This window comes from Rana temporaria, chromosome 5 (assembly GCF_905171775.1).
Source record: "Rana temporaria chromosome 5, aRanTem1.1, whole genome shotgun sequence".
NCBI classification, from domain to species: Eukaryota; Metazoa; Chordata; class Amphibia; order Anura; family Ranidae; genus Rana; species Rana temporaria.
In genome coordinates, this window is record NC_053493.1 from 413,172,590 (window position 1) to 413,198,413 (window position 25,824).

The window sequence follows — 25,824 nt, forward strand, 5'->3', positions numbered from 1 at the left end:
GTTAATCTGGGAGACGGCTGTTATCATACAGTCACTTACAACAATAATTAATATGGTTTATTTGTTGAATATGAAACAATATTTCTCCTTACCTTTTACTCTTTATAGAGACCGTTGGTCAATTTTGAAACAATCTTTCAAACTCAATTTTTCTTTTATGTAGTTTAATGCTCTTACAATACTATTTTTACCATCTTTAAATCTTGTAAATTCTTATCTACTTTTCCCCCCCCATTTAAACTGACATTACAATTCTCTAATCTTCTGCCATCAGGGAGGAATGCTGGCAGCCAATTTACTTGTTGGGAGTCAATGATATTGCGACAGGCGTCTCGTTTACATTGTCTACCCCATCATTCCTAAATCTAAATTTCATTATTTTTAAGTTCAAATTGTTTTCTCACAGCCACCCTTTGTCTTTGTCGTTTATTTTATCCTACTTCATCATTATTTCTTTATTTTTTTTTATTTTTATTTGTTTCTGCTCTTCCCCCGCCCCCTTTTTCTGTGTTTTGCTTTTGTCTGTTTCTACAGCCCTAGCCGCATTGTATGTGTAGCGCCCCCTTACTTTCAGTAAAGGCACTACGCTAAAGTTAGTGGGGAATGAGAGAGATAATTTGCTCTCATTTCAAATTATGTCAAATTTGGCTGTCGCCAAATCTGGATTGTTCTGTGTGCAAGACTGCGTTCTAGGGATGAGGTACCATCCCTGGGCGGCAGGTGGCACCAGAGAGGTCCAGGCAGAGCCGCTTTTTCCTAGCAGCCAATTAGAGGAGTTTTCCCTCGCAGGGCATGCTGGGGAGGAGTATTTGTGGCAGAAGCCATTCTGGGTTCTTCGCTGGTTCCAGGTGCGGCACCCACCTTTAGGGTGTGCGCACATCGCGGCCCCACCAATATGGCCTGCCTGGGGTCGCGCGCTACGCGAAGTTCCTGACTTTGGGCCCTCCTGGCCTGGAGCAACTGATGCCATCAAGGGGCCCCAGTGACTTAATGGGTCCCCACTACTGAGAAGATCCCAGGCTGTATGCCGTTCGGTGGGGGATCGGCTTGAGGAGAACCCGGAGGCAGGTTATCCAAAAGGGCTTGCACGAACCATCGGGGATCTGGTGACCGGAACATTGACAGGTAACACTTGCACTGTCAACCGGTGACCCTAGCACAATTTACTGGGAGGATTCACTCTGCTGTTCAACTTTATCTCGAACTAGGCCTGTGGCAGAGGCCCCAATATCCTATCAGAGCCAAGTCTGTGGCAGAGACTTGTTCCTCCCAGCAACATTAAGTGTCACCTCAGCTGCCAGGCCTGTGGCAGAGGTGTGTCCGGGGGCACTTCACCCACTCTGGCTGGATTGGCGACGCATTGATGCATCTACAGAAAACAAGACTACTTTCCTTCTATCCAAAGCCTGATACTGCAAAGTTCCTTTACTTCAACCTTTCCTGTCTACCTCAAGTGGATGTTGGTCGTGTTGGGCCAAGAAATACAGCATTCAGAAAACCTTATCTGCTGATTGGACATTCAATTTCTGCTCTACTCACTACTTTCACCCCTAGACATCACATAGAGGTAACTTAATACGCCGATCCCAAAATAATCAGCGGCTCCTGAAGACACATGGATTCGGCCCCCTTGAACTTTGCGATTTTTTGCCACATTTCAGGCTTCAAACATAAAGATATAAAAAAAATTTTTTTGAACAAACAAGTGGGACACAATCATGAAGTGGAACGAAATTTATTGGATATTTCAAACTTTAACAAATAAAAAAACTGAAAAATTGGGCGTGCAAAATTATTCAGCCCCTTTACTTTCAGTGCAGCAAACTCTCCAGAAGTTCAGCGAGGATCTCTGAATGATCCAATGTTGACCTAAATGACTAATGATAAATAGAATCCACCTGTGTGTAATCAAGTCTCTGTATAAATGCACCTGCACTGTGATAGTCTCAGAGGTCCGTTTAAAGTGCAGAGAGCATCATGAGGAACAAGGAACACACCAGGCAGGTCCGAGATACTGTCGGAAAAGTTTAAAGCCGGATTTGGATACAAAAAGATTTCCCAAGCTTTAAACATCCCAAGGAGCACTGTGCAAGCGATAATATTGAAATGGGAGTATCAGACCACTGCAAATCTACGAAGACCTGGCCGTCCCTCTAAACTTCCAGCTCATACAAGGAGAAGACTGATCAGAGATGCAGCCAAGAGGCCCATGATCACTCTGGATGAACTGCAGAGATCTACAGCTGAGGTGGGAGACTGTCCATAGGACAATCAGTCCCTGTATACTGCACAAATCTGGCCTTTATGGAAGAGTGGCAAGAAGAAAGCCATTTCTTAAAGATATCCATAAAAAGTGTTGTTTAAAGTTTGCCACAAGCCACCTGGGAGACAAACATGTGGAAGAAGGTGCTCTGGTCAGATAAAACCAAAATCAAACTTTTTGGCAACAATGCAAAACGTTGTTTGGCGTAAAAGCAACACAGCTCATCACCCTGAACACACCATCCCCACTGTGAAACATGGTGGTGGCAGCATCATGGTTTGGGCCTGCTTTTCTTCAGCAGGGACAGGGAAGATGGTAAAAATTGATGGGAAGATGGAGCCAAATACAGGACCATTCTGGAAGAAAACCTGATGGAGTCTGCAAAAGACCCGAGTCTGGGACGGAGATTTGTCTTCCAACAAGACAATGACCCAAAATAAAGCAAAATCTACAATGGAATGGTTCACAAATAAACATATCCATGTGTTAGAATGGCCAAGTCAATCGAGAATCTGTGGAAAGAACTGAAAACTGCTGTTCACAAATGCTCTTCATCTAACCTCAGAGCTTGAGCCGTTTTGCAAGGAGGAATGGGCAAAAATTTCAGTCTCTCGATGTGCAAAACTGATAGAAACATACCCCAAGCGACTTACAGCTGTAATCGCAGCAAAAGGTGGCACTACAGAGTATTAACTTAAGGGGGGCTGAATAATTTTGCACGCCCAATTTCAGTTTTTTATTTGTCAAAAAAAAAGTTTGAAATATCCAATACATTTCATTCCACTTCATGATTGTGTCCCACTTGTCGATTCTTAAAAAAAAAAAAAATAAATAAATAAATACAGTTTTATATCTTTATGTTTGAAGCCTGAAATGTGGCAAAAGGTTGCAAAGTTCAACACACACACACGTTTTCCTCAATTTATAAAACATTATCTAAAGCCAAAGTTAAGTACTGGATTCACAAAGGTAACCCAGAGATCCCCAGGACATAGATCCCCTTCACCCATACATGGATCCCAACACCAGACTTCTTCAGAAAGTGCTAGCCATCTACAAAGCATTCCGTCTATACCCAGACTTCACATTCTACATGCTTCACTTAGGAAGCATTCTGCCACAAATGGACAGGAGATCTGCACCGAGGTCCTCCTTAGTATCTCAGCACTAGGGATGAGCCGAACATACCCGGGTTCGGTTCGCATCAGAACGTTCGAACAGACCGCGGGTTCGCGCGAACATTTAGAACCCCATTGAAGTCTATGGGACTCGAACGAACGTTCGAATTCAAAAACGATCATTTTAAAGACCAATATTCAATTTAATGTTGGTAAACGTCTTTCAGAACCCGGGTCTTGCCCCAGGGAACATGTATCAATCGAAAAAAATATTTTAAAAACGGACGTTTTTGCGGAGCAGCGATTTTAATGATGTTTAAAGTGAAAAAAAAAAAATGAAAAATTCCTTCAAATATCACACCTGCTGTGTGTCTCTAGTAGTGGCACATGTTTAGAAATGTCCCTGCACAACATTAAATTATTATAAGAACAAAGTAATTTAATACTGGTTGCGCACGTGCTGTGTGGGAACAATATCTCGATTATTTTAGGGGTGGTGGGGGGGTGGCATTATCTTTTTGGGAAAGCAAAATTGTAGAAAAAAGGGCACCCCTCATACTGTAATTGTAGCGCAACAAAGAGCCACGTGCAAAGTATTGCATCAAAAATTGTTATTAGGCGCCCTTGTTACACAGGGGCATAAAAATGTGTCCATAGGCGCAACATAACACTGCAACCCCTCCCAATATCTGTAATTGGAGCGCAACAAGGAGCCACGTGCAAAGTATTGCATCAAAAATTGTTATTAGGTGCCCCTGTTACACAGGGGCATAAAAATGTGTCCATAGGCGCAACATAACACTGCAACCCCTCCCAATATCTGTAATTGGAGCGCAACAAGGAGCCATGTGCAAAGTATTGCATCAAAAATTGTTATTAGGTGCCCCTGTTACACAGGGGCATAAAAATGTGTCCGTAGGCGCAACATAACACTGCAACCCCTCCCAATATCTGTAATTGGAGCGCAACAAGGAGCCACGTGCAAAGTATTGCATCAAAAATTGTTATTAGACACCCCTGTTACACAGGGGCAGAAAAATTAGGCCTTAGGCCACGTGCAAAGTATTGCATCAAAAATTGTTATTAGACGCCCCTGTTACACAGGGGCACAAAAATTAGGCCTTAGGCCACGTGCAAAGTATTGCATCAAAAATTGTTATTAGACGCCCCTGTTACACAGGGGCACAAAAATTAGGCCTTAGGCCACGTGCAAAGTATTGCATCAAAAATTGTTATTAGACGCCCCTGTTACACAGGGGCACAAAAATTAGGCCTTAGGCCACGTGCAAAGTATTGCATCAAAAATTGTTATTAGACGCCCCTGTTACACAGGGGCACAAAAATTAGGCCTTAGGCCACGTGCAAAGTATTGCATCAAAAATTGTTATTAGACGCCCCTGTTACACAGGGGCACAAAAATTAGGCCTTAGGCCACGTGCAAAGTATTGCATCAAAAATTGTTATTAGGCGCCCCTGTTAAACAGGGGCAGAAAAATTAGGCCTTAGGCACTGGTGGCGGAGCACAGAAAAACAAAATTTCTTACTAGCTAACAGCATGAAAAGTGAGGAGGAGAAGGATATTCCATCAGCAGCACAACAGGACAGTCACTCAGCATCAGCAGTCTCAAAGGGATCTGATATTTCAACACAAAATTCTTATTCAGTAACATCAGCATCAGGTGCTTGGTAGCCGGTGTTGATCCAAGCCTGATTCATTTTGATGAAGGTCAGTCGATCAACAGAGTCGGTGGAGAGGCGTACCCTGTGATCGGTCACAAAGCCTCCAGCAGCACTGAATGTACGTTCTGAAAGAACACTGGATGCAGGGCAAGCCAGTAGCTCAATTGCGTACTGTGCAAGCTCTGGCCAGTGATCCATCCTCAAGACCCAGTAAGCCAGAGGATTTTCCGTGGGGAAGGTGTCCAAGTCGGATCTTGCCGCTAGGTATTCCCGGACCATGTAAACCAGACGCTGGCGATGGTTGCTGGAACCGGTCAGACCTTGGGGCTGCGGATTAAAAAATTGTCTGAACGCATCGGTCAGACGGCCACCTTCTCCACCGCTCCTTCTCTGACTCACCGAAGCCTCAGCAAGACGTTGTCCAGGGCCAGGTTTTGGTAATCCCCCCGGTTCTGGGAACGCATTGCACAGACCCTTCTGCAAGGCCTCCCGCAGTAGTTTCATCTTCTGCTCCCTCTGCGATGGCAACATAAGATCCGTTACCTTACTCTTGTAACGTGGATCAAGGAGAGTTGCCAGCCAGTAATGATCCCTCTCCTTGATAGCACGTACACGAGGATCCTTACGCAGGCTTTGCAGAATCAGGGAGGCCATGCAGCGTAGGTTTGCAGAGGCATTCGGGGCACAGTCCTCTGGGTCACTGAGGACGACAGGATCCTCAGCCACCTCATCCCAGCCACGTAAAAGTCCACGTGTTCCTTGGGACTGTAAATGATCCCTTGAAGACTGCTGCTGTTGATGCTGAGTGCTAGGCTCCACCTCCATGCTGCTGATACAATCCTCCTCCTCCTCCTCTTCCTCATCCTCCTCCTCCTCTTCCTGTGTTCCAGGTGGGCAAGCAGGAACAGTGTCTGGATAAAGGGGGCCTTGAGAGGTAAGGAAGTCCTCCTCTTCCTCCCTCTGTTCTGCCTCAAGGGCCCTGTCCATTATTCCACGTAGGGTGTGCTCCAACATGTGAATAAGCGGGACAGTCTCACTGATGCATGCACTGTCACTGCTCACCATCCTCGTGGCCTCCTCAAATGGTGACAGGACAGTGCATGCATCCCTGATCAAGGCCCACTGGCGTGGTGAAAAAAACCCAAGCTCCCCTGAGCCAGTTCTGCTGCCATATTGGCACAGGTACTCATTGATGGCCCTCTGCTGCGTGTGCAGCCGCTGCAGCATGGCCAACGTAGAGTTCCATCTGGTGGGCATGTCACAGATTAGGCGGTTCTTGGGCAGGTTGTATTCCCTCTGGAGGTCTGTCAGCCGAGCAGTGGCATTATATGACCTCCGGAAATGCACACAGACTTTCCTGGCCTGCCTCAGGACATGCTGTAAGCCAGGGTACCTGCCCAAGAACCGCTGCACCACCAAATTGAGAACATGCGCAAAACAGGGCACATGGGTGAGTTTTCCACGTCGCAGGGCAGAGAGGAGGTTGGTGCCATTATCGCTGACCACCATTTCAGGCTTCAGCTGGCGTGGCGTCAACCACCTCTGAGCCTGCCCCTGCAGAGCTGAAAGAACCTCTTCCCCAGTGTGGCTCCTGTCTCCCAAGCACACCAGCTCTAGGACCGCATGGCATCTCTTGGCCTGCATTCCTGCGTAGCCCGTCGTACGCCTACGGAGCACGGCTGGTTCTGAGCCAACATCACCACAGGAAGAGGCCACAGAGGAAGAAGAAGAGGGGGTGGAGGAGAGAGGTGTGTCACAAGCAGTTGTAGTGTTTTGGAGGCGTGGTGGTGGAACAACCTCCAAAACTACTGTGCCTTGACCTGCGCCCTTCCCAGCTGCCAGCAGAGTCACCCAATGGGCCGTAAAAGACAGGTAACGTCCCTGTCCATGCCTGCTGGACCATGAGTCAGCGGTAAGATGCACCTTACCACTGACCGCCCTGTCCAGCGAGGTATGGACATTGCCTTCCACATGCCGGTAGAGAGCCGGAATCGCCTTCCGTGAAAAAAAGTGGCGTTTGGGTACTTGCCACTGAGGTACTGCACATTCCACAAACTCACGGAAGGGGGCAGAATCTACCAACTGAAAAGGTAGCAGTTGAAGTGCTAGCAATTTTGCTAAGCTAGCATTCAACCGCTGGGCATGTGGATGGCTGGGAGCGTACTTCTTTCGGCGCTGCAGCAGCTGGGGCAGGGAAATTTGTCTGGTAATATCAGTAGATTGGCCGGATGTACTACCACTACTACGTTGTGACACACCTATTTCTACACCTTCGGTGCAGGCTGCAGAGAGGACTAGGGGTCTAGTGGGGTTTGAGGTCACAGAAGGGCAAGGGGAGGACCGCTTTGGTCTTTGGTGTGGGTCTTTCTGGTATGCCTGCCAACGAGCTGCATGGCAGGTCGACATATGTCTGGACAAGCATGTGGTGCCCAAGCGGGTGATGTTTTGGCCACGCGAGATACGCTTGAGACATATGTTGCAAACAGCAAAGGTAGCATCTGATGGACAGGTTTCAAAAAAGGCCCACACCAAAGAACTTTTGCTGTACCGTTGAGACACAGCAGCGCCACGTAATGCAGTTGGTGTACTGCCCTTAAGCTGACCCCTGGAGGGCTTCCTGCCTCTTTGAAGATGTGCCTGTGCCTCGTCCTCTTCCTCCTCCTCCTCTCTCCTACCAGGCACCCAGGTAGAGTCAATGACCTCATCATCCCCTCCCTCCTCATCATCACTGGCGACAACCTGGCAGTATGCTCCAGCTGGGGGAACATCACTCCCAGATTGTTGTCCCTCTCGGCCACCCCCTCTCCCTGGGCTCACATCAATGCCTTCCTCTATCAGTGTTCCGTCATCGGAGTCTTCAAAACGCTGTGCATCTTCAGCTAGCATGTACCCAACACTGTGTTGAAACAGTTCGGGGGACTCCTCAGGAGGACACGGTGGGACTAGGGAAGGATTGTGTGATCCCATTGTGCAGAGGGTAGAGGACGCCTTGGCAGCTGCTTTGCCAGACAAACTATAATCAGTCTGTGTGAGAGAGGATGAGGAGGATGAGGACGGCTTGGTCATCCACTCAACTAATTTCTCAGCATGTTGAGGCTCAACACGGCCAGCTCCCGAAAAGAAGGACGAGCGGCCACGGCCACGTGCTGAAGAGGATGCACCACATCCATCACCAGCGTTACCTCTAGATGCAGAGCCTGCTTGCCCTCGTGACTCTCTGCCTCTCTTTGTCCTTCCAGCCATAGTTATGCGTTCAGGTGTTATGTAACAAAATAGTCGCTGTCACACCGACTGCGTTCAGATGGTATTAAACAGCAACCACACAGTAAGAGCGACTTGGCTCAAGTGTAAAGTAACAAAATAGTCGCTGTCACACCGACTGCGTTCAGATGGTATTAAACAGCAATCACACAGTAAGAGCGACTTGGTTCAAGTGTAAAGTAACAAAATAGTCGCTGTCACACCAACTGCTTTCAGATGGTATTAAACAGCAACCACACAGTAAGAGCGACTTGGCTCAAGTGTAAAGTAACAAAATAGCCGCAGTGACACCAACTGCCTTTAGTTGCTATTAAACAGCACGCAGTAATAGCGACTGCGGTCAAATGCGATTTAACAGCACGCACGCAGTGACACCAACTGCCTTTAGTTGCTATTAAACAGCACGCACGCAGTAATAGCGACTGCGGTCAAATGCGATTTAACAGCACGCACGCAGTGACACCAACTGCCTTTAGTTGCTATTAAACAGCACGCACGCAGTAATAGCGACTGCGGTCAAATGCGATTTAACAGCACGCACGCAGTGACACCAACTGCCTTTAGTTGCTATTAAACAGCACGCACGCAGTAATAGCGACTGCGGTCAAATGCGATTTAACAGCACGCACGCAGTGACACCAACTGCCTTTAGTTGCTATTAAACAGCACGCACGCAGTAATAGCGACTGCGTTTCTGTGCAATTCAATAGCCCAGTTGCATTAACAGCGACTGCGCTTCTGTGCAAATAAATTGCACACGTGCAGTAACAGGTAATGCGTCTGTGTGTGCAATTAACTAGCACACGTTAAATAACACAGAATAATTATATTTAAAGTAAATCCCTAATGCAGGCAATACAACACGTTAGAGCGCTGCATGTAGAACAATCTCCTGCCTGATAGATAAACTAGCTGAGCTGTACAGTTTATAAATATATTGACAACGCCTAAGGATGTGAATATATTCTCTACAAACTGTACTTTTAACTATACTGACTACACTTCCTACTCTATCTATCTATCTATCTATCTGGTTAAGACACTGTGTCTCTATCTCTCTATCTCTCTCTGTCTGACTGACTGATCTTCTCTAGAACCGCCAACACACTACACTAGGCAGCCGTGCAGGCTGCCTTTTATAGTGGGGGGGCGTGTACTAATCCCCCTGAGCCATAATTGGCCAAAGCCACCCTGGCTTTGGCCAATTATGGCTCTTCGTTTTTTGAGCGCTGTGATTGGCCAAGCATGCGGGACATACAGCATGCTTGGCCAATCATCAGCGCTCAACGCCCCAGTGAATTATGGGACGTTTTGCGTCACTCGAATTTGGCGCGAACGACCCGTTTTGTTCGAGTTTCGACGAACGATCGAACGACCGATGTTCGAGTCGAACATACGTTCGAATCGAACGCGGAGCTCATCCCTACTCAGCACAGATCTCCTGGTTATACCTATATAATGCATCGTGGTTTATGGTCACTTACAACTATATATTTTTTTATTGGCAGATCCTACAAGAGATAAGCATACTCTTTCCTTTCTGCAAGGGAGATTATCAGGGCTGGAAAGACTCTATACGACATAACCTCTCCTCTAATGGCTGCTTCCGAAAAGGTAAGGACTTGTTGCTCCTAGGGTGTGATGGTTGCTTAAAGGCTACTCCTCAAATCACAACTAGGGATGAGCTTTGTGTTCGACTCGAACATTGTCTGTTCGACGAATTTCGAACAAAATGGGTCGTTTGCGCCAAATTCGAGCGACGCGCAACGGCCCATAATTGACTGCGGCATTGCGCGCTGATGATTGGTCAAGCATGCACCATGACCCTGCATGCTTGGCCAATCACAGCGCGCAAAAAAACGAAGAACCATAATTGGCCAAAGCCAGGGTGGCTTTGGCCAATTATGGTCAGGGAGTTTAGTACACGTCCCACACTATATAAGGCTGCCTGCAAGGCGGCCGCGTGTAGTGTGTTGCAGCGTTGTTTAAGAGAGACTTTTCTACCAGATAGGGCAGGCTAATCAGTTTAGATAAATTTACAGTGTGTAGAGGAGATCACACACACACACACAAATAGCTTAGCTAGATCAGCTATTCCCATTTGTTAGGCAGTAGATTGTGCTAGCTGCAGTGCTCCAACGTGTTGTATTGCCTGTATGCTGTTTAGTTTACACCTAAACATAGTACTCAGTGGATGTGTGCTATTTAATTGCACATAAACACAGTTGCTGTTACTGCACGTGGGCTATTTAATTGCACATAAACGCTGTTGCTGTTACTGCGGGGAAACTCATGCCATTTTTCAATGATTTTTATCCATATTGCAGGGACCAAACATTACATTAAAGCCGCAAGCAGTATTAAATTACTTTTTTCTTATAGTGATCTCATTTTGTGCAGGGACATTTCTAAACACGTGCCACTACTATAGACACCCAGCAGGTACGATAAAGGAATTCGATTTTTTTCAACTTTAAGCATCAAAAAAAAAAAAAAAAAAAAAAAAAATCGCGGCTCCAGAAAAAAAATAGTTTAAAAATAAAATAAAAAATTCCATTAATACATGTTCCCTGGGGCAAGACCAGGGTTCTCAAAGACGTTTTCCAACAATAACTTGAATATTGGGCTTTAAAATTAGCACTTTTGAATTCGAACGTTCGAGTCCCATAGACTTCAATGGGGTTCTAAATGTTTGCGCGAATGATCCGTTCGAAAGTTCTGGTGCAAACTGAACGTGGGTATGTTCGGCTCATCCCTAATCACAATGTGAATGTAATAGGAGAGTGTGGACCTGTTTTTGGAGATGTTCTGATAAAACTCTTAAAGAGCACTGTAAAGTTCCGAATTACTTTGGGATGAAAAAAATCTGTTGGAAATATTTTACCTAGGGTTAGACTTTAAGGCCCATGCAGAGGTTCAGTCGCCAGGTCTGCAGGGGATGATTTTCTGAACTGAAGTGGGCAAAATCTGGTGCCGCTCGGCATAGAAACTATAAATCTTCCAGGTGGTCAAAGCCTAACTGAACAAGCCATCATTTGAAGGTTGATTGGTTACTATGGAGACCTGGTTATACCTATATAATGCGAGAGGTATTCTGCATCTTTGTTTATGGTCACTTTATTTTTTATTGGCAGATCTTTCAAGATCCAAGCATCCTCTTCCCCCATCTTTAAGGGGGATTATCAGGGCTGGAAAGACTCTATACGACACAACCTCTCCTCCAATGGTTGCTTCTGAAAGGGTAAGGACTTGTTGCTCCTAGGATGTGATGGCCTCTTAAGGCTCTTGCAGGATAGTCCTCAAATCACAAATCAAATGTGATAATAGGAATTATTGTAATTTGGAGATGTGGTGATAGAACTCTTCCAGAGCACTGAAAATTCCAAATTACTTTGGGATGAAAAATCTGTTGGAAAGAATTTTACCTAGGGTTGGCCTTTAAGGCCCATGCAGAGGTCATGAGTCGCCAGGTCTGCAGAGGTTGATGTTCTAAAACTGAAGTGTGCAAAATCTGGTGCAGCTCTGCATAGAAACCAAAAAGCTTCCAGGTTATTGTCCAAGCTTAATTGAACAAGCTGAAATTTGAAGCCGATTGGTCACTATGGAGAGCTGCACCAGATTTTGTACTTTCCAGTAAATATAAAATATATCTATATCTATACCTCTCTCACCCCTGAAGGAGCCGCTGGTTGATTTTGGGATTGGCCTGTTAAGTTACCCTGGCGGTGTCTAGGGGTGCAATTGTGAGAACAGTGGTAGTGAGCGAAGGTCCAGACAGCCAATAAAAGGGTTTTCAATGCTTTATTGCTCAGGCCAAACACAGCCAACATCAACACGTATTAGGAAGGTCGAGGTTGATGAAGGAAAGAGAAGAGAACCTTGCGGTATCAGGCCTGGATGTTGAATGGAGCAATCAATACTGCTCTGCATAGTACCAATTGTAGCAACTCGTCACCACTCTGCTCGGAGTGGGTAAAGTGCCCCCGGACAGACACCTCTAATAGGCCTGGCAGCCAAAGCGTCACTCTGAACTAGCTGGGAGGAACGAGTCTCACAGACCCAGCTCTAGGGACTCTGCCACAGGCCAGTTTCAATAAAGGACTTAGTTGAATAAGGAGAGCGAATCCTCCCAGTTGACTTTTCCTATATGAGCCCCCCCGGATGACAGCAAGCATACCTGTCAGTAGGGATGAGCCGAACATACCCGGGTTCGGTTCGCACCAGAACGTTCGAACAGACCGTCCGTTCGCACGAACATTTAGAACCCCATTGAAGTCTATGGGACTCGAACGTTCGAATTCAAAAGTGCTCATTTTAAAGTCCAATATGCAAGTTATTGATGGAAAACGTCTTTGAGAACCGGGTCTTGTCCCAGGGAACATGTATCAATGGAAAAAAAAAAAAGTTTTAAAAACAATTTTTTTCTTGAGCAGCGATTTTAATGATGCTTAAAGTGAAAAAAAAAAACCTTTTAAATATGGTACCTGCTGGGTGTCTATAGTAGTGGCACGTGTTTAGAAATGTCCCTGCACAACGAGATTACTCAGAAAAAAAGTAATTTAATACTGCTTGCGGCTTTAATGTAATGTTTGGTCCCTGCAATATGGATAAAAATCATTGGGAAAAAAAAATAGCATGCGTTTCCCGCCACCACTCCCCCCAGGTCATTACAAGACTTCTTACCAGACGGGGACTCTAGTACTTTGGGGGCCCTTCACGTTTTTGCGGGGCCCCAAGTGGCTTGCATAGTGAGCCTATAGTGAGGATTGGCCCTGACAAGACCCTTTTTCCCTATACTTTGAACTGCAGTATACAGGCGGTGCAAACAAGATAAGGACTGCAGGTTTCTTAAGTAGAATCAGAACCATGTCATACTTTGCTCCTGCATATTGCACAATTTCCTAAAGAGACCCTCAACAAACTACATGACACTTGTGCCTGATGAGGCCACTGATTTTCCAGTGGTGGTGGCCCGTGAGACTGTCCATACAGGCTTTGCCCCCCAAAGTGCACGTGCTGTGTGGCAACAATATGTCGATTTTAGGGGTGGGGGGCCATTACAATGCCAGATCTTGACACAATAAATTTTTTTGGGAAAGTAAAATTAGAGAAAAAGGGGGGTTGCCATCCGTGGCCTCCTTTTAACAAATACTGTGAATAACTCCTGTTCTATGAAGGCCTCCATTATTTCTGCAAGTCAAAATTTAGCCAAAAACAATAATGTCAATCAAGCCTTAGCTTTCTACCCATATCTAACCCAAACACTCATCCACTGATCATAAAGTCCAAAAATCAAGTTTCGTATCGTCGTACTGCACGATCGTTTGCCCGACATTCTACCGACTGCGAACGACGTTCTAACTCACGCAATATCCCTTTATACACTGCGCATGCGGGAAGCTCCGCATGTATCCCCGCCTATGACGATCGTTCTAGTAATTGGCACGCCCCTTTTCGGTCGGTCAATGCACTTCACTGAAGACATGATGGAGGAGACTCAGAGCCAGGAATCTGCAACCTCAAGTGTGGAGAGAGGCCAGGCAGACACCAGCAGAAGGAGCAGTAAACCAGCCACCAGACTCAACTTTGAGGAGATGGTGGAGATGGTTGCAATTCTTGAGTATGACTATGATGGCCAACTAGGGCCTTACAGCAAACGATGCTGGCGGTGGGCGTTCCTAATTGATGGACAGGCATCCGACCGACGCATCCATCGCATCACGAGATACCGAAAGAAGCCGAACGTCGGTGCGGCTCTATACGGCGCATGCGCACAGACGTTCGGCATCTCGTGACGCGATGGATGCGTCGGTCGGATGCCTGTCCATCAATTAGGAACGCCCACCGCCAGCATCGTACCCGGAAGTGGCGGTGGGAACGAATATACCAAACGCTACGTACGGAGGTATTTTTTACATAAAACCAGTCGATTCTAATTGTAATTATTATAGCAAATGCAATGTCAAAAGTTTATTTTTAGGGGAACCACCGCTTTAAGAAAGAAGTGGTGCGACATGAAAGGAGAAATCCAGAGCAGATGGAGAGAATTAAAAAAGTCCTCATAAGGACGCAAGTAATTTTCATGTGTACTCAACATGTGTACTATTTATTTTTATTATTTTGCGGCATTTGTGGTTTTTATTTCAGGTTGTGTATATATACGGTTCAAAAATAGATGTTTCAAGGTTCATGTTTGTGGGCATAATATTTGGTTGGTCATTCCATTTAAGTTTATGTGACAATTTTTTATTGAATGTACTGTAGATGTGTTATTAACTAGATTTAAATAATCCAACTCACGTCAATATACAGTAAAAGGAGAGTATGCTGAGCGCAGAAGTTGATTACACATATGGACTCAGTAGCACAATGGTTGGCATGGCCGATCGGCCCTATAGGCTCACTATGCGAGCCGCTTAGGGCCCCTCAAAGCTGTGAAGGGCCCCCCAAATAACTAGAGGCCCAACCTGGTAAGAAGTCATTTTCGCCCCCTCACCCCGCTTCTCAACTCGCTGGCTGCATGGGAGAAAAGGCAATAAGTCAGCAACCCTTCCTTCTCAATTTAATGTAAGATGTCATTTCCGACAGCAGAACACTCCCTCCCCCCCACTTCTCAACTTTCTTTAATGTGACCTGTCGCTGTCAGCGGCCCCCCGCTTCTCTTTTTTCATGTGCTATGTCATTTTGCTTCTGGCCCCAGGGAGGTCATGATCGGCACTGAGTGTTGGCCACAAGAACAACCCAGTTAGGGTGTCACACAGAGGAGATCCAGTGTATACTTGTTGTTTTTCCATGTAGGAAACTTGGCCAAAGATAGAGAAATGCAGCAGCTTTGGTAATGGATAAAATCCTGTGTTAAGCTTAGAAGGATTGTAAAAACAGACAATTGTACCACACTTTTTAAAAAGAATGATTAATATTCCTCTTTTAGGCCTCTAATCTTTTTGATTTATGTATCCTTTTTACAATCTCATTGGGCGCAATGAAGCTGCTACAATCGACCAGCCAAAGCTAACACATATACAAGCCCCACCCTCGACGAATGTGCAGCAATTGCAAAATCCCACCACATCAGGTCAGTGTCATACAGCACAGCTTCAGGTAATACATGTAGGCCTGCATAATTTTAATACATGTTTTTTTTCCAAATTTCAGGAGGTGTCGGAGCGGTTGGGGGCACAGTGGACACCAACAGTGCCAATGTCCTAATTGGGGAGATAAGCTCATGCATGTCCGAATTAGAGGAAACAAACATCATCCTCGATAATGTTCTAAAGAAAAAGCGAAATTTGGAACAATTGAAGAGTCTTGTCGATGAGCTGGGGAGGGATTTAAAAAAAAAAAAAAAAAAAAAAAATCTTTCAAATCAAAAAATATGTCTTGACCCCCCAAAAAAATAAAATTAATAGATTACGATATTTTGAAAAAAATAAAATAAAAAAACTTTAAGTGTGAGACAATAAATATTTTTGGATACTGAACAATGTCTGGCTTATTATATCCGTTATATCCTCTGTGTTGTGAGGGACACAAGACTATGGTCTGGAACAATAGATGTTTATTCAGTACAGGCTGTACACTGTAACATGCATCTCAGGACAGTACAGGTTATCTGCTTCCTACATGTGCTCTCTCTAAGATGGCTACTATGCACCTTGACATCACTGCTGGGTGGAGCCAGCCTTAAAGTGCCAGTACATGTGGAACCCTTCAGGTATAACAATATCAATGCTGTCTAAAATAAGAAATCTATATTTGTGGTGTTTACATTGACAATGATGAGTATTTAGTAAAGGGAAATAAACATGACACTATGATAACGTAGGATAAAGCTAGAATGAACTCAAATGATAAAAGAATCAAACCAAGAAAATTACTGGAACAGGGCCATACAATTTGGGCCTTAGGCACTGGTGGCGGTGTCACAACACTGCAACCCCGCACAGATACTGTAATTGGACCGCAGAAAAGAGCCACATGTAAAGTATTGTGAAAAAATTATACTAACAGTATAACCAACACCGCGCTACTTAAATGAACATATAAATTGCGGCCAACACCACAGAATAGATCAATTCTGCAAAATAACAAATAAACAAAAAGTGTAGATGTGAAAAGAAAATTAGATATATTGAAAAAAATATCCAATCGCATATGATCATATATGTGAATGTAAATCCACAGATAGATACAAAATCTGATAAGTCTCTGATGAATAATAAAATTAGAAACAGTTCAGAAATTGGTGAATAAAATCAATCATAAAGTGACTAGTCTTCGCAGATATGAAGTGAAGTGAATCCACCACCGAAATGAATGGAGGCTTACCGGAATCAATGGACCCAGAATAGGCTTTTACCTAATGGGTCATACAGGCTTGTAAATGATAATATCCAGCTCCCAGCAGGAAGGTGAAATCCAATGCAGGCAATGGTTATACCAAGAAAAGGGACGACTTTAGGTCAGCTTGTGATCTTAAGGACTCAGATCCATATGGAAGGCTCAAACATTCAGCTCAAGGGAAGGAATATAGTAGGCAAAGATGCACATAGTGTAAATCCGTTTTAAAAGTTTACTAGGCAGTAAATAATAACATTTTACTCACATTTTCAGCAGTTGTATCAGGCATAAAATAATAAGCAGTAATGTCAGCAGGTTCCCTGTATTACGCCTGTATGAATGGTGAATACACCGGTTTACAGGTTTAATATGTGCACGTTTTGTATAGGATCAGCGCAGTAATATTTTTCTTTTATAAAAGAATTTGATTATTCTAGCATTATAAAAGAAGAATGCGCTGCATTAAAGATACAATAATTTACAACATGACAAATGTGCCATCTCCATTACGAACGCTAGTTTTACCAGAACGAGTGCTCCCATCCCATAACTTCTTTTGAGCATGTGCAGTTTCTCGTCAAAGCGCGCACACACACACACGTTTTTTTCACGATGTGAAAAACGCAGCGAAAATTAGAGCAGGTTTTAAAGGCCATTTTTCACGATGAAAAAAATGCTCTGGAGTCTACACGGTCGTTTTTAATGACCAATTTAAAAATGGAATTATAAACTATCATGCCGACTCAGGTAGACTTATTTACCGAAAAAAAAAATGCGAGATGCGGCTTCAATGTGCGGCATCCCATCAGTTGCTTCTGTGCATTTCCCCTGGTGCTGGTATGAGCCCTTTGGATGGCAGTACCGGCTGTGTGGGACAACAGTGAGTTACAGCAGTGCTATAAGTTCTTAGAAATCACAGCTGAAATTTTCCATGTGATCGGATACCCAACCATCTCCCACGATATAAAGCAGAGTTCTGATTGAAGTTCTACTTTAAACCATTTTTTAATTGCCATTGGCTTTTTAACATTTGCTCATTTACTACATATTGCAAAGTTAAACAAACATAAAAAATTTGGAGCTGCTGTGGCTCAACGTGATTGGCACTGCGCTGACAAGCCATTCACCTCTTCAGCTAGGGGTTCGGATCCCGTCCCGGCTGCATGTGAATTCAGTTTTGTGGTCTCAGCCCGGCTCCCGGTGGGTGTGTATGCGAGGTAAGCCTGCGCTTAGTACGCCCACCCCCCTCCCACAAAAACCACCACACTTACACGCACTCGAAATTGGGTTAACATGCACGCACTTTGACCACGCGGTCTCTAAAAAGAGGCGAAGGACTAACGGGGCTAGTTGAGCGGGTTAGATCCTCTCACTCCCTTATAGGGAGTCCCTCTGCCCGGTTGGGCTTCATAGCGGAGCAGGTAGAGCGGGCTGTGTGGGAGGACCCCCTCACGCACCCGCCATTGCCACCCGGGGCATGGAGAAAGGTGGCAGATTGCCTCTGGGGGAGGCCTGCCTACTCCCAACTCCTGCTCCTCGAGTACACGCACAAAATACACTTAAAAAAAAAAATACTTATTTTCAAAGTACAGATTGAGAAATTATTTTGATCATAAATGGGTTACAGGGTTTTTACCCTGACCTGTAATAGATGTGTGAATCTGCTGTGCCAGCTTACACTTCCAACATCTTCTGCCTCTTTGCAGGTCCTGAAAGATCCACTGAAGCCACAGGCTAAAGACAACTACTGGACGATAGATGCAAGACCGATTTCCTTCAAAGCCACGAAGCTGCAGAATACGGTGATCACCCGGCCTACCCTCATGACCTGTCCATATATCCTGCATGGACGGCCCTACAGACCTTTCAATTTTCAGAACTCATCTTTCACAAGAAAATACTGCAGTCAGAGGAAAAGCAGAGGCTCAGTCCCCAGTACCAACCCACAAGTGTACAACCCACCTCAACCTTCTATCGTACTCAATGTGTGGCCCCCCAATGTGCTAGCCCCTCCCTGCTGCTTTACTCCCAACTTCTCACTCTAACTACATGTCTTCCCCATACTCTAGCTCCACCTATGCAGAGCTGAGGGATTTCTACCCTCCAATCTGAGACCTTAAATATCTCCCCCACCTTGACCCTCTGAAGCCAGGATATTTGTCAGATTTCCCTCCCAATACAATGGTCTTTGATGGCCCCAAGTTCCCAGGGCAGCACGTACCCAATGGTTACCGATTGGCCAGATGTTGACAAGAAGGTTTCATTTTTGTCCCAAGGACTAGCTGCACTTGAAGTCTTACCCGATGACGTTGGCACCAGTGTTAATTTTGTTAAATGTATTCATCAACTAAATTAAACACCATTAGTTGACCAACACAATTCAGATGCTACCGCATAAGGTTAAGTAGGGGGCAGTCTACTAAGCTGCTGAAAGGAGGGAAAAAAAAATAATTCTTAATATTGGTAATATGTGCAATGTATTACAGCCAAAAGTATTTTTTTTGTATTTTAACCACTTAAGGTCCCCAGTACCAACCCACAAGTGTATACCTCAACCTTTTATCATACTCAATGTGTGCCCCCCAATGTGCTAGCCCCTCCCTGCTGCTTTACTCCCAACTTCTCACTCTAACTACATGTCTTCCCCATACTCTAGCTCCACCTATGCAGAGCTGAGGGATTTCTACCCTCCCAATCTGAAACCTCAAATATCTCCCACCTCTAAAGCCAGGAATTCCCTGTCAGATTTCCCTCCCAATACAACGGTCTTTGATAGCCCCAAGTTTAGGGCAGCACGTGGCCAGGGCCGGTACTAGGGGTGGGCAGAAGGGGCGGGTGCCCAGGGCGGAGTATAACATGAAGGGGGAGGGGCGCACTGGAGCCGCGCTGATCAGAAGTGACGGTGGTGTCATAAGTATCAGGCAGAGCAGGAATCTCGATAGCTGCTAACGGGAGGAGACTGCTCTCTTCCCTCCAATAGCAACCTGTGGGCGGAAGAGAGGACAGCCACGGAGAAAAACATCTCCTGTGTATAGAGCGCTGGAGAGTGAGGGTAGGGCGTCTTTCAGTTTCCTAAGAGCAGCGAAATGCAGCATTTTGCTAATGACAAGGAGAAAAAAAAAATCGTATGTGCGCAATCACTGCTCCCATCCACTTCCTGCATGTTAGGCTCCTCCTGCTCACCTCTATAGTCAGCCTATGCATCCTATTGAGGGACAAAGCTGCAGAGAACGAAGGGCAGAATTCCTAGAAGTGGACAGCAGCATGGAGGACCTGAGCTGAGCCACTGCACTATATTGCCGTTACTGAAAGGTGGGAGTAAAAAAAAGCTTCAACGTCCCACAGCAAAATATTATGTGGATGTTGAAATCCGGACCCAAGCGAAATGGCTAATGTGTTTAGAAAGAGGGTGGATGTTGAAATCCGGACCCAAGCATACTGCATACTTACTTTCTAAACACATTAGCCATTTCGCTTGGGTCGGATTTCAACATCCACCCTAAGGGGGGTTTCTCCCTGGCTGGCTGTGCATGGAGCTAGGGTAGGTTGAATTTTCCTACCTTATGGAATTTGCCGTCAGCCTCTTTCCATGGGCTGATCAGCAAGGGCTGATTGATGGCTGTGGGTATAGGCACACGCCCTTCTTATGAACCATGGTCCATACTGCCTCGCCAGATATCTCAGCCAAACTTATTATTTTTTTATTATTTTTCAATCCATATTATATATTGTTGAAAATGTACAGCTAAAGTCTTTCAAATGCTCATAATGTATGCATGTGCTAAAACGGTTTTAGTTTTTTTCCTTAGAGTAATTTAGAGACGATCTTGTCCTAATTCCCCTGAAGAAGCCAAGTGGCGAAACTAGTAGGGTCGACTAGATCGGACAAAACATATTTCTAGAATCTGCTCCCACAAAATATTTATGTCTTCACTGTATATCGAACTAAATTTTATTTTGTAACTTGAATAAATCTTTCCATTATACATAATAAAAATGATCAAAATTAAGAGAGCATAAATGCACAGATATTAAGATCACAAACGGCGCTAATGGTGACAGTTCTAGTGTAGATGCACAAGGCACCACGTCTACACTCCAATGTTGCGTGAAGGAAATCAGTGAGGTATAGGCAAAAAAGTTCCAAATAGAAGTGTGGTCCACTTTAAGAAAGGACAGATAGTAAGCACCTTCCACCCGAACTCCTCTAGAGACACCACGTGGGACACAATAAGCCCCCTCTGGGGTACACACTCACCAGAAAGTAAATAATACAGGGCGATGTATGCGTAACTCCAAACTGATAATCAGCCTTCAAGCAGGGTAATCAAACACATCTGTATAGGAGCTCCAATTTAAACCAGAAAAAAAGACAGAGAAAGTGCCATAGCATAATTCCGTTTTTAATGGATCAAAAATAGTAGCCCACAGAAGCAAAAACCCCTTCAACCATTGAACGTACAATAAAAGTATTTAAAAAGCGCATAATCACCAAATCCTGGATAATAGGTAAAGCGTCGCACTGGTCCTGGTTCAGTCTCACAGAGACTGTCAACTTCCGGTTCCAGCCGAGGCACTGGTGGAGCGCAAACGTCACTTCCTGAGCGTCGTGAGAAGCCACGCCCTGACGCGTTTCGTCATAGGACTTCGACAGAGGGCGTACATACACACAAACTTGTCTGGTTCCTATTCTTGCACCGCAATAATCCCCCTAACCCTTCCAACCCCCCTCTTTTGAATACATTTTGAGATGAGGTGCTGTATCTACACTAGGACTCTCGATCACACACCCCTCAATCTAACATGCTCAGTGCTGTTGGGCACGTTGCAGTATGTGGCGGACCGTTTCGGGGTTCCCCTGGCACCCGAGACTGAAGGTCCCACGACCTCCATTGTTTTCTTGGGTATTGCGTTAGACTTGATAAAGATGGAGTGTCGACTACCGGAGGATAAGCTGGAAGCGTTGAAGGCGGAAGTTAGGGGGACAATTGGGCTGCGTAAGATTCAGCTGCGCAGTATGCCGTTGGGGGAAGCTCAACTTCGCCTTCAGGATTATCCCCATGGGCAGGGTGTTTTGCCGCAGGTTGTTGGGAGAGACGGCTGGTGTGTGGAACCCTACGCACTTCGTGACTCACTGGGGAGCACAGAGCCGACTTGAGGGTCTGGCACAAGTTCCTGAGATCCTTTAATGGCCAAGCTTTGTGGATGTCTGGGCCCGTTAGCAACTTCGACTTGGAGTTGTTTACGGACGCTGCGGCCTATGGAGCGTTTTGCCAAGGTAAGTGGAGCGCGGAGGCTTGGCCAAGTAGGTGGAAGGAGGCAGGTTTCTTGAAGAATCTGGTGCTTCTGGAGCTCTTCCCGATAGTGGTGGCACTGGAACTGTGGGGTGAGTCATTGCAGAATTTGAAAGTGCGCTTCAATTGCGATAACTTGGGGGTGGTACAGGTAGTGAATCGCATGTCGGCGGCATCCCGGTGGTGGCATCGCCGGTGGTGAGTTTACTGCGTCATTTGGTGCTACGGTGCTTGCACTAAATGTATACATGTATGCTGTGCACCTTCCGGGGGTTCGAGAACACTTTGGCTGATGCCTTGTCTCGTTTTCAGTGGGACAGGTTCTGGGAGTTGGCACCAGCAGCGGAGCAACACGGAGTTCCCTGTCCCGATTGGATGTGGGACATTGTTTTGACAGCTCAGCAAGGTGGATCCAGCGGTCGGTGAGCGGGGCTACGTGGGAAGCCTACTCCAAGGTATGGAGAGAATGGGTGGAGCTGGCTCTGGGACTGGGGATCACCCCGGTCGGGCAGGAGGCTGGCATCGCTGTGCTGTATTTTCTTACTTTGAAGATGGAGCAAGGGGTGTCGGTGTCAGCGATAGATCGGGTGTTATCAGGTTTGACCTTTTTCTTTAAGTGGCACGGGATGACGGACTACACGAAGGAATTTTGGGTGAGGCAGATGGTAAAAGGGTACAGGAAGGGTAGGAAGGCGGCGGATCACCTTCAGCAGGTGTCGTTTGGGATGCTTCAGAACCTCTTTCTGCAGTTACCAGCAGTGTGTTCAACGGCATATGAGTGTGCACTGTTCAAGGCCGCCTTTGCGCTGGCCTTTTTCGGGGCGCTCAGGGTGGGTGAACTAGTCAGTTCCTCACGAGGGGTGCAAGGTGGTTTGTTGCTTCAGGATGTGGAGATTTTGGAAGGGGAGTTTGGGTGCGCAGGTCGAAGACGGACCAAAGGGGTAATGAATGAATGAATGAAAAAATTTATATAGCGCGGCACATGCGAACTGAATCGCCTCTGGGCGCTTGTTGTTTGTGTCTCATGCCTATCAGAAAAGCAGGGTTTTGATCTGCCTTCTGAAGGACAGGTGGTTTTGCTCCAACCGAATGCTGGTTGGTAAAGCATTCCAAAGCCTGGGGCCCTGGAAAGCAAACCTTCTTTCTCCTTTGGACTTGTATTTGGTTTTAGGAACCTTGACCAGATTTTGGTCGGTGGATCGCAGAATGCGGTTGCAATTGTGCGGTTTGATCTTGTCGCATAGATATCTAGGAGCCTTCCCATGGATGCACTTATGTGTCAGGCAGAGTGCTTTAAATGCAATTCTGTCTTTCACTGGCAACCAGTGAAGGGATCTCAATGAAGGTGAGATTGATTCCCAAGATTTTTTCCCAGTCACCAGTCTGGCGGCCGTATTCTGTACGACTTGAAGACGAGCGATTTGGTACTTGGGGAGCCCGAGGTAAAGGGCATTTGCATAGTCCAGTCTGGAATTCACGATTGTTCCCACCACGACTGCTACGTCTTCTTTGGGGATAAATGGAATCAGTCTGCGTAGTAGGCGCATCAAATGGTGCGCCCCGCTGACTACTGACCCTATTTGTGCGTCCATTGTCATGAAGGTGTCAAACGTGACTCCCAGACTTTTGACTTTGGAGCTAGGGGAGATGATTTGTCCCAGGATGGGAGATGGTGTCCAGTTTGTTGTCGGTTGTTTCTTCCAACTGGCATCGAAGATAAAGAGTTCAGTTTTAGCGCTATTGAGTTTGAGATAACTCTTAGTCATCCAGTTTTCTATTGAAGAGAGACATTTCTCTAATCTGAGATGATGATCCTTTTTATGGCAGATGCGAAAATACAACTGCGTGTCGTCTGCATAAGAGTGATAGAGTAGTTCTTGGCTACCGATAATATCAAAGAGAGGACGAAGATAGATATTAAACAGCACCGGTGATAGGGGGGATCCTTGGGGGACCCCACATGGCACCGTGCGTTTTTCTGAGGTGAAGGATCCCAGTTTCACTGTTTGTGATCGGTTTCCGAGAAAAGAGGAGAACCATGGTAAGGCATCTTCTGAGACTCCGGCGACTTCTGTTAGTCGTCTCAGTAGCAATTTATGGTCTACTGTGTCAAAAGCTGCGCTTAGGTCCAGCAGAACCAGGAGACACGATTCTCCTTCGTCTGCGGCCTCGAGCGCATCGTCCCATATTTTCAGTAAGGCCGTTTCTGTACCGTGTCCGGGACGGAACCCGGATTGAAATGGATCGAGTAGGTTGTGGGTGTCCAGATGCTGTTGCAGCTGATTTACCACCACTTTCTCCATTATCTTGGACAGAGCATTTAGACCTGTTATGGGACGGCGGTGAGTTGGGTCCATAGGATCCAAATTAGGTTTTTTCAAGATCGGCAGGATTGTGCCCTCTTTCAGCAGGGAAGGCACTATGCCTTCCTTAAATGACTGATTTATAAGCTGCGTGATCGGAGGCGCCAGGATGTCGGCACATTCCTTCAGTAGCTTGGTGGGAATGATGTCATTGGGTGCTGTGCTGTTGCGCAGTGCACCAATGAATTTTTTTGTGGTATCGATGGAGATGGGTTCCAAAGTGAACTTAGTTGATTGTAGAGGCGTTCCGTCGGTGTATTGATTGAAGAGGGGGCTGAGTGGAGTATTGTTTTGCCGAATACTTACCCGAATTTTTTCAATTTTGTTGATGAAGAAATCCGATAGTTCATTGCAGAACTCTTGGGTGTCTGAAGTGGGAACTTCAAGACATCCCGGATTCATGGTCTGGGTGACCAACCTGAAGAGTTCGCGTGGGCGATTCCTTGCGCTGTTAATTACCATAGAAAAGTGCAGTTTTTTGGCTTTGAAAATTTCCTTGTGATATCGTGTTGTTACTGCTTTGTAGAAGTTGAGGCGGTCTTCTGAAGGACTTCTTTTCCAGGCGGCTTCCGCCCTTCTGCGCTCTTGCTTCAATAGCGACAGCTGGTTATTGAACCAGCTGGACTTTTTTGCCCGGCTGCGGAGTTTGCGCTTTGGTGCTGCTAAGTCGGCTGACTGTAGCAGAGCTGCATTTATGGCATCCAAAGTATCTGAGGCTGCTAGCTGAGGAGGAATAGCCCCAATTCGGTTTCCCAGGGTAGATCTGAAGAGTTCCGAGTGGAGCTTCTTCTGAGATCTAGCCCAGTGTGTTGTCACCGGCTTGGGTACTTTCATGACTAGTGAAGTTCTGGGAATTATGAAGCTAATTGCATGGTGGTCTGTCCATGGCAAAGGTTCATTTCCCAAAATGTTTATTTTCAGATTTTGTCTGAAAATTAGGTCGAGTGTGTGACCTGAGGCATGCGTGGGACCGCATACAAGTTGCTGAAGTCCTAATCCTTCCAGGTGGTCGATGCAGGCCTCCGCGATGGGATCCTGTGAGGAGTTGGCCCACAAATTGAAATCCCCGAGCAGCAAAAGATGATTGCTGTTAAGGGAGTAAGTGGAAATGAACTCCGTTAATGCTGGAATCAACTGCGATTTGGGCCCAGGGGGCCTGTAGCAGAGGAGAATGTGAACGGTCTCCTGAGAGTGAGCTTGAAGTTGAAGCGTAAGGGTTTCCATAAAAGGTAGAGGATTTTGAAGGACCGGTTTAGTGATTGCAATATGCGACTTATGAATCACCGCCAGGCCTCCTCCTCTTTGCCCTATTCTATTTTCCGTTAGGATGCGATAATTTTCTGGCACCAATTCTCCGAGAATGGTGTTGCAGTCGTCTGACAGCCAACTTTCTGTAATAAAGAGGCAGTCTAGATCGTTTTGTAGTAAGAAATCATGGATTTCTGAGCGGTGTTTAACTGCCGATCTAGTGTTAAGCAACGCACATGATATGTGCTTGAGCTGTG

The 25,824-nt window shown here is 45.8% G+C and overlaps 1 protein-coding gene across 1 annotated transcript; it reads left to right on the forward strand.

Annotated features, from left to right (window-relative positions):
• Nucleotides 1-9,754: 9,754 nt before the first annotated feature.
• On the forward strand, nt 9,755-19,053 carry LOC120941586 (forkhead activin signal transducer 3-like). Its single transcript, XM_040355087.1, has 2 exons — nt 9,755-9,933; nt 18,367-19,053. Exons 1-2 carry the CDS (start codon nt 9,795-9,797, stop codon nt 18,705-18,707), a joined length of 480 nt encoding a protein of 159 aa, XP_040211021.1. The 5' UTR covers nt 9,755-9,794; the 3' UTR covers nt 18,708-19,053.
• Nucleotides 19,054-25,824: the final 6,771 nt, after the last annotated feature.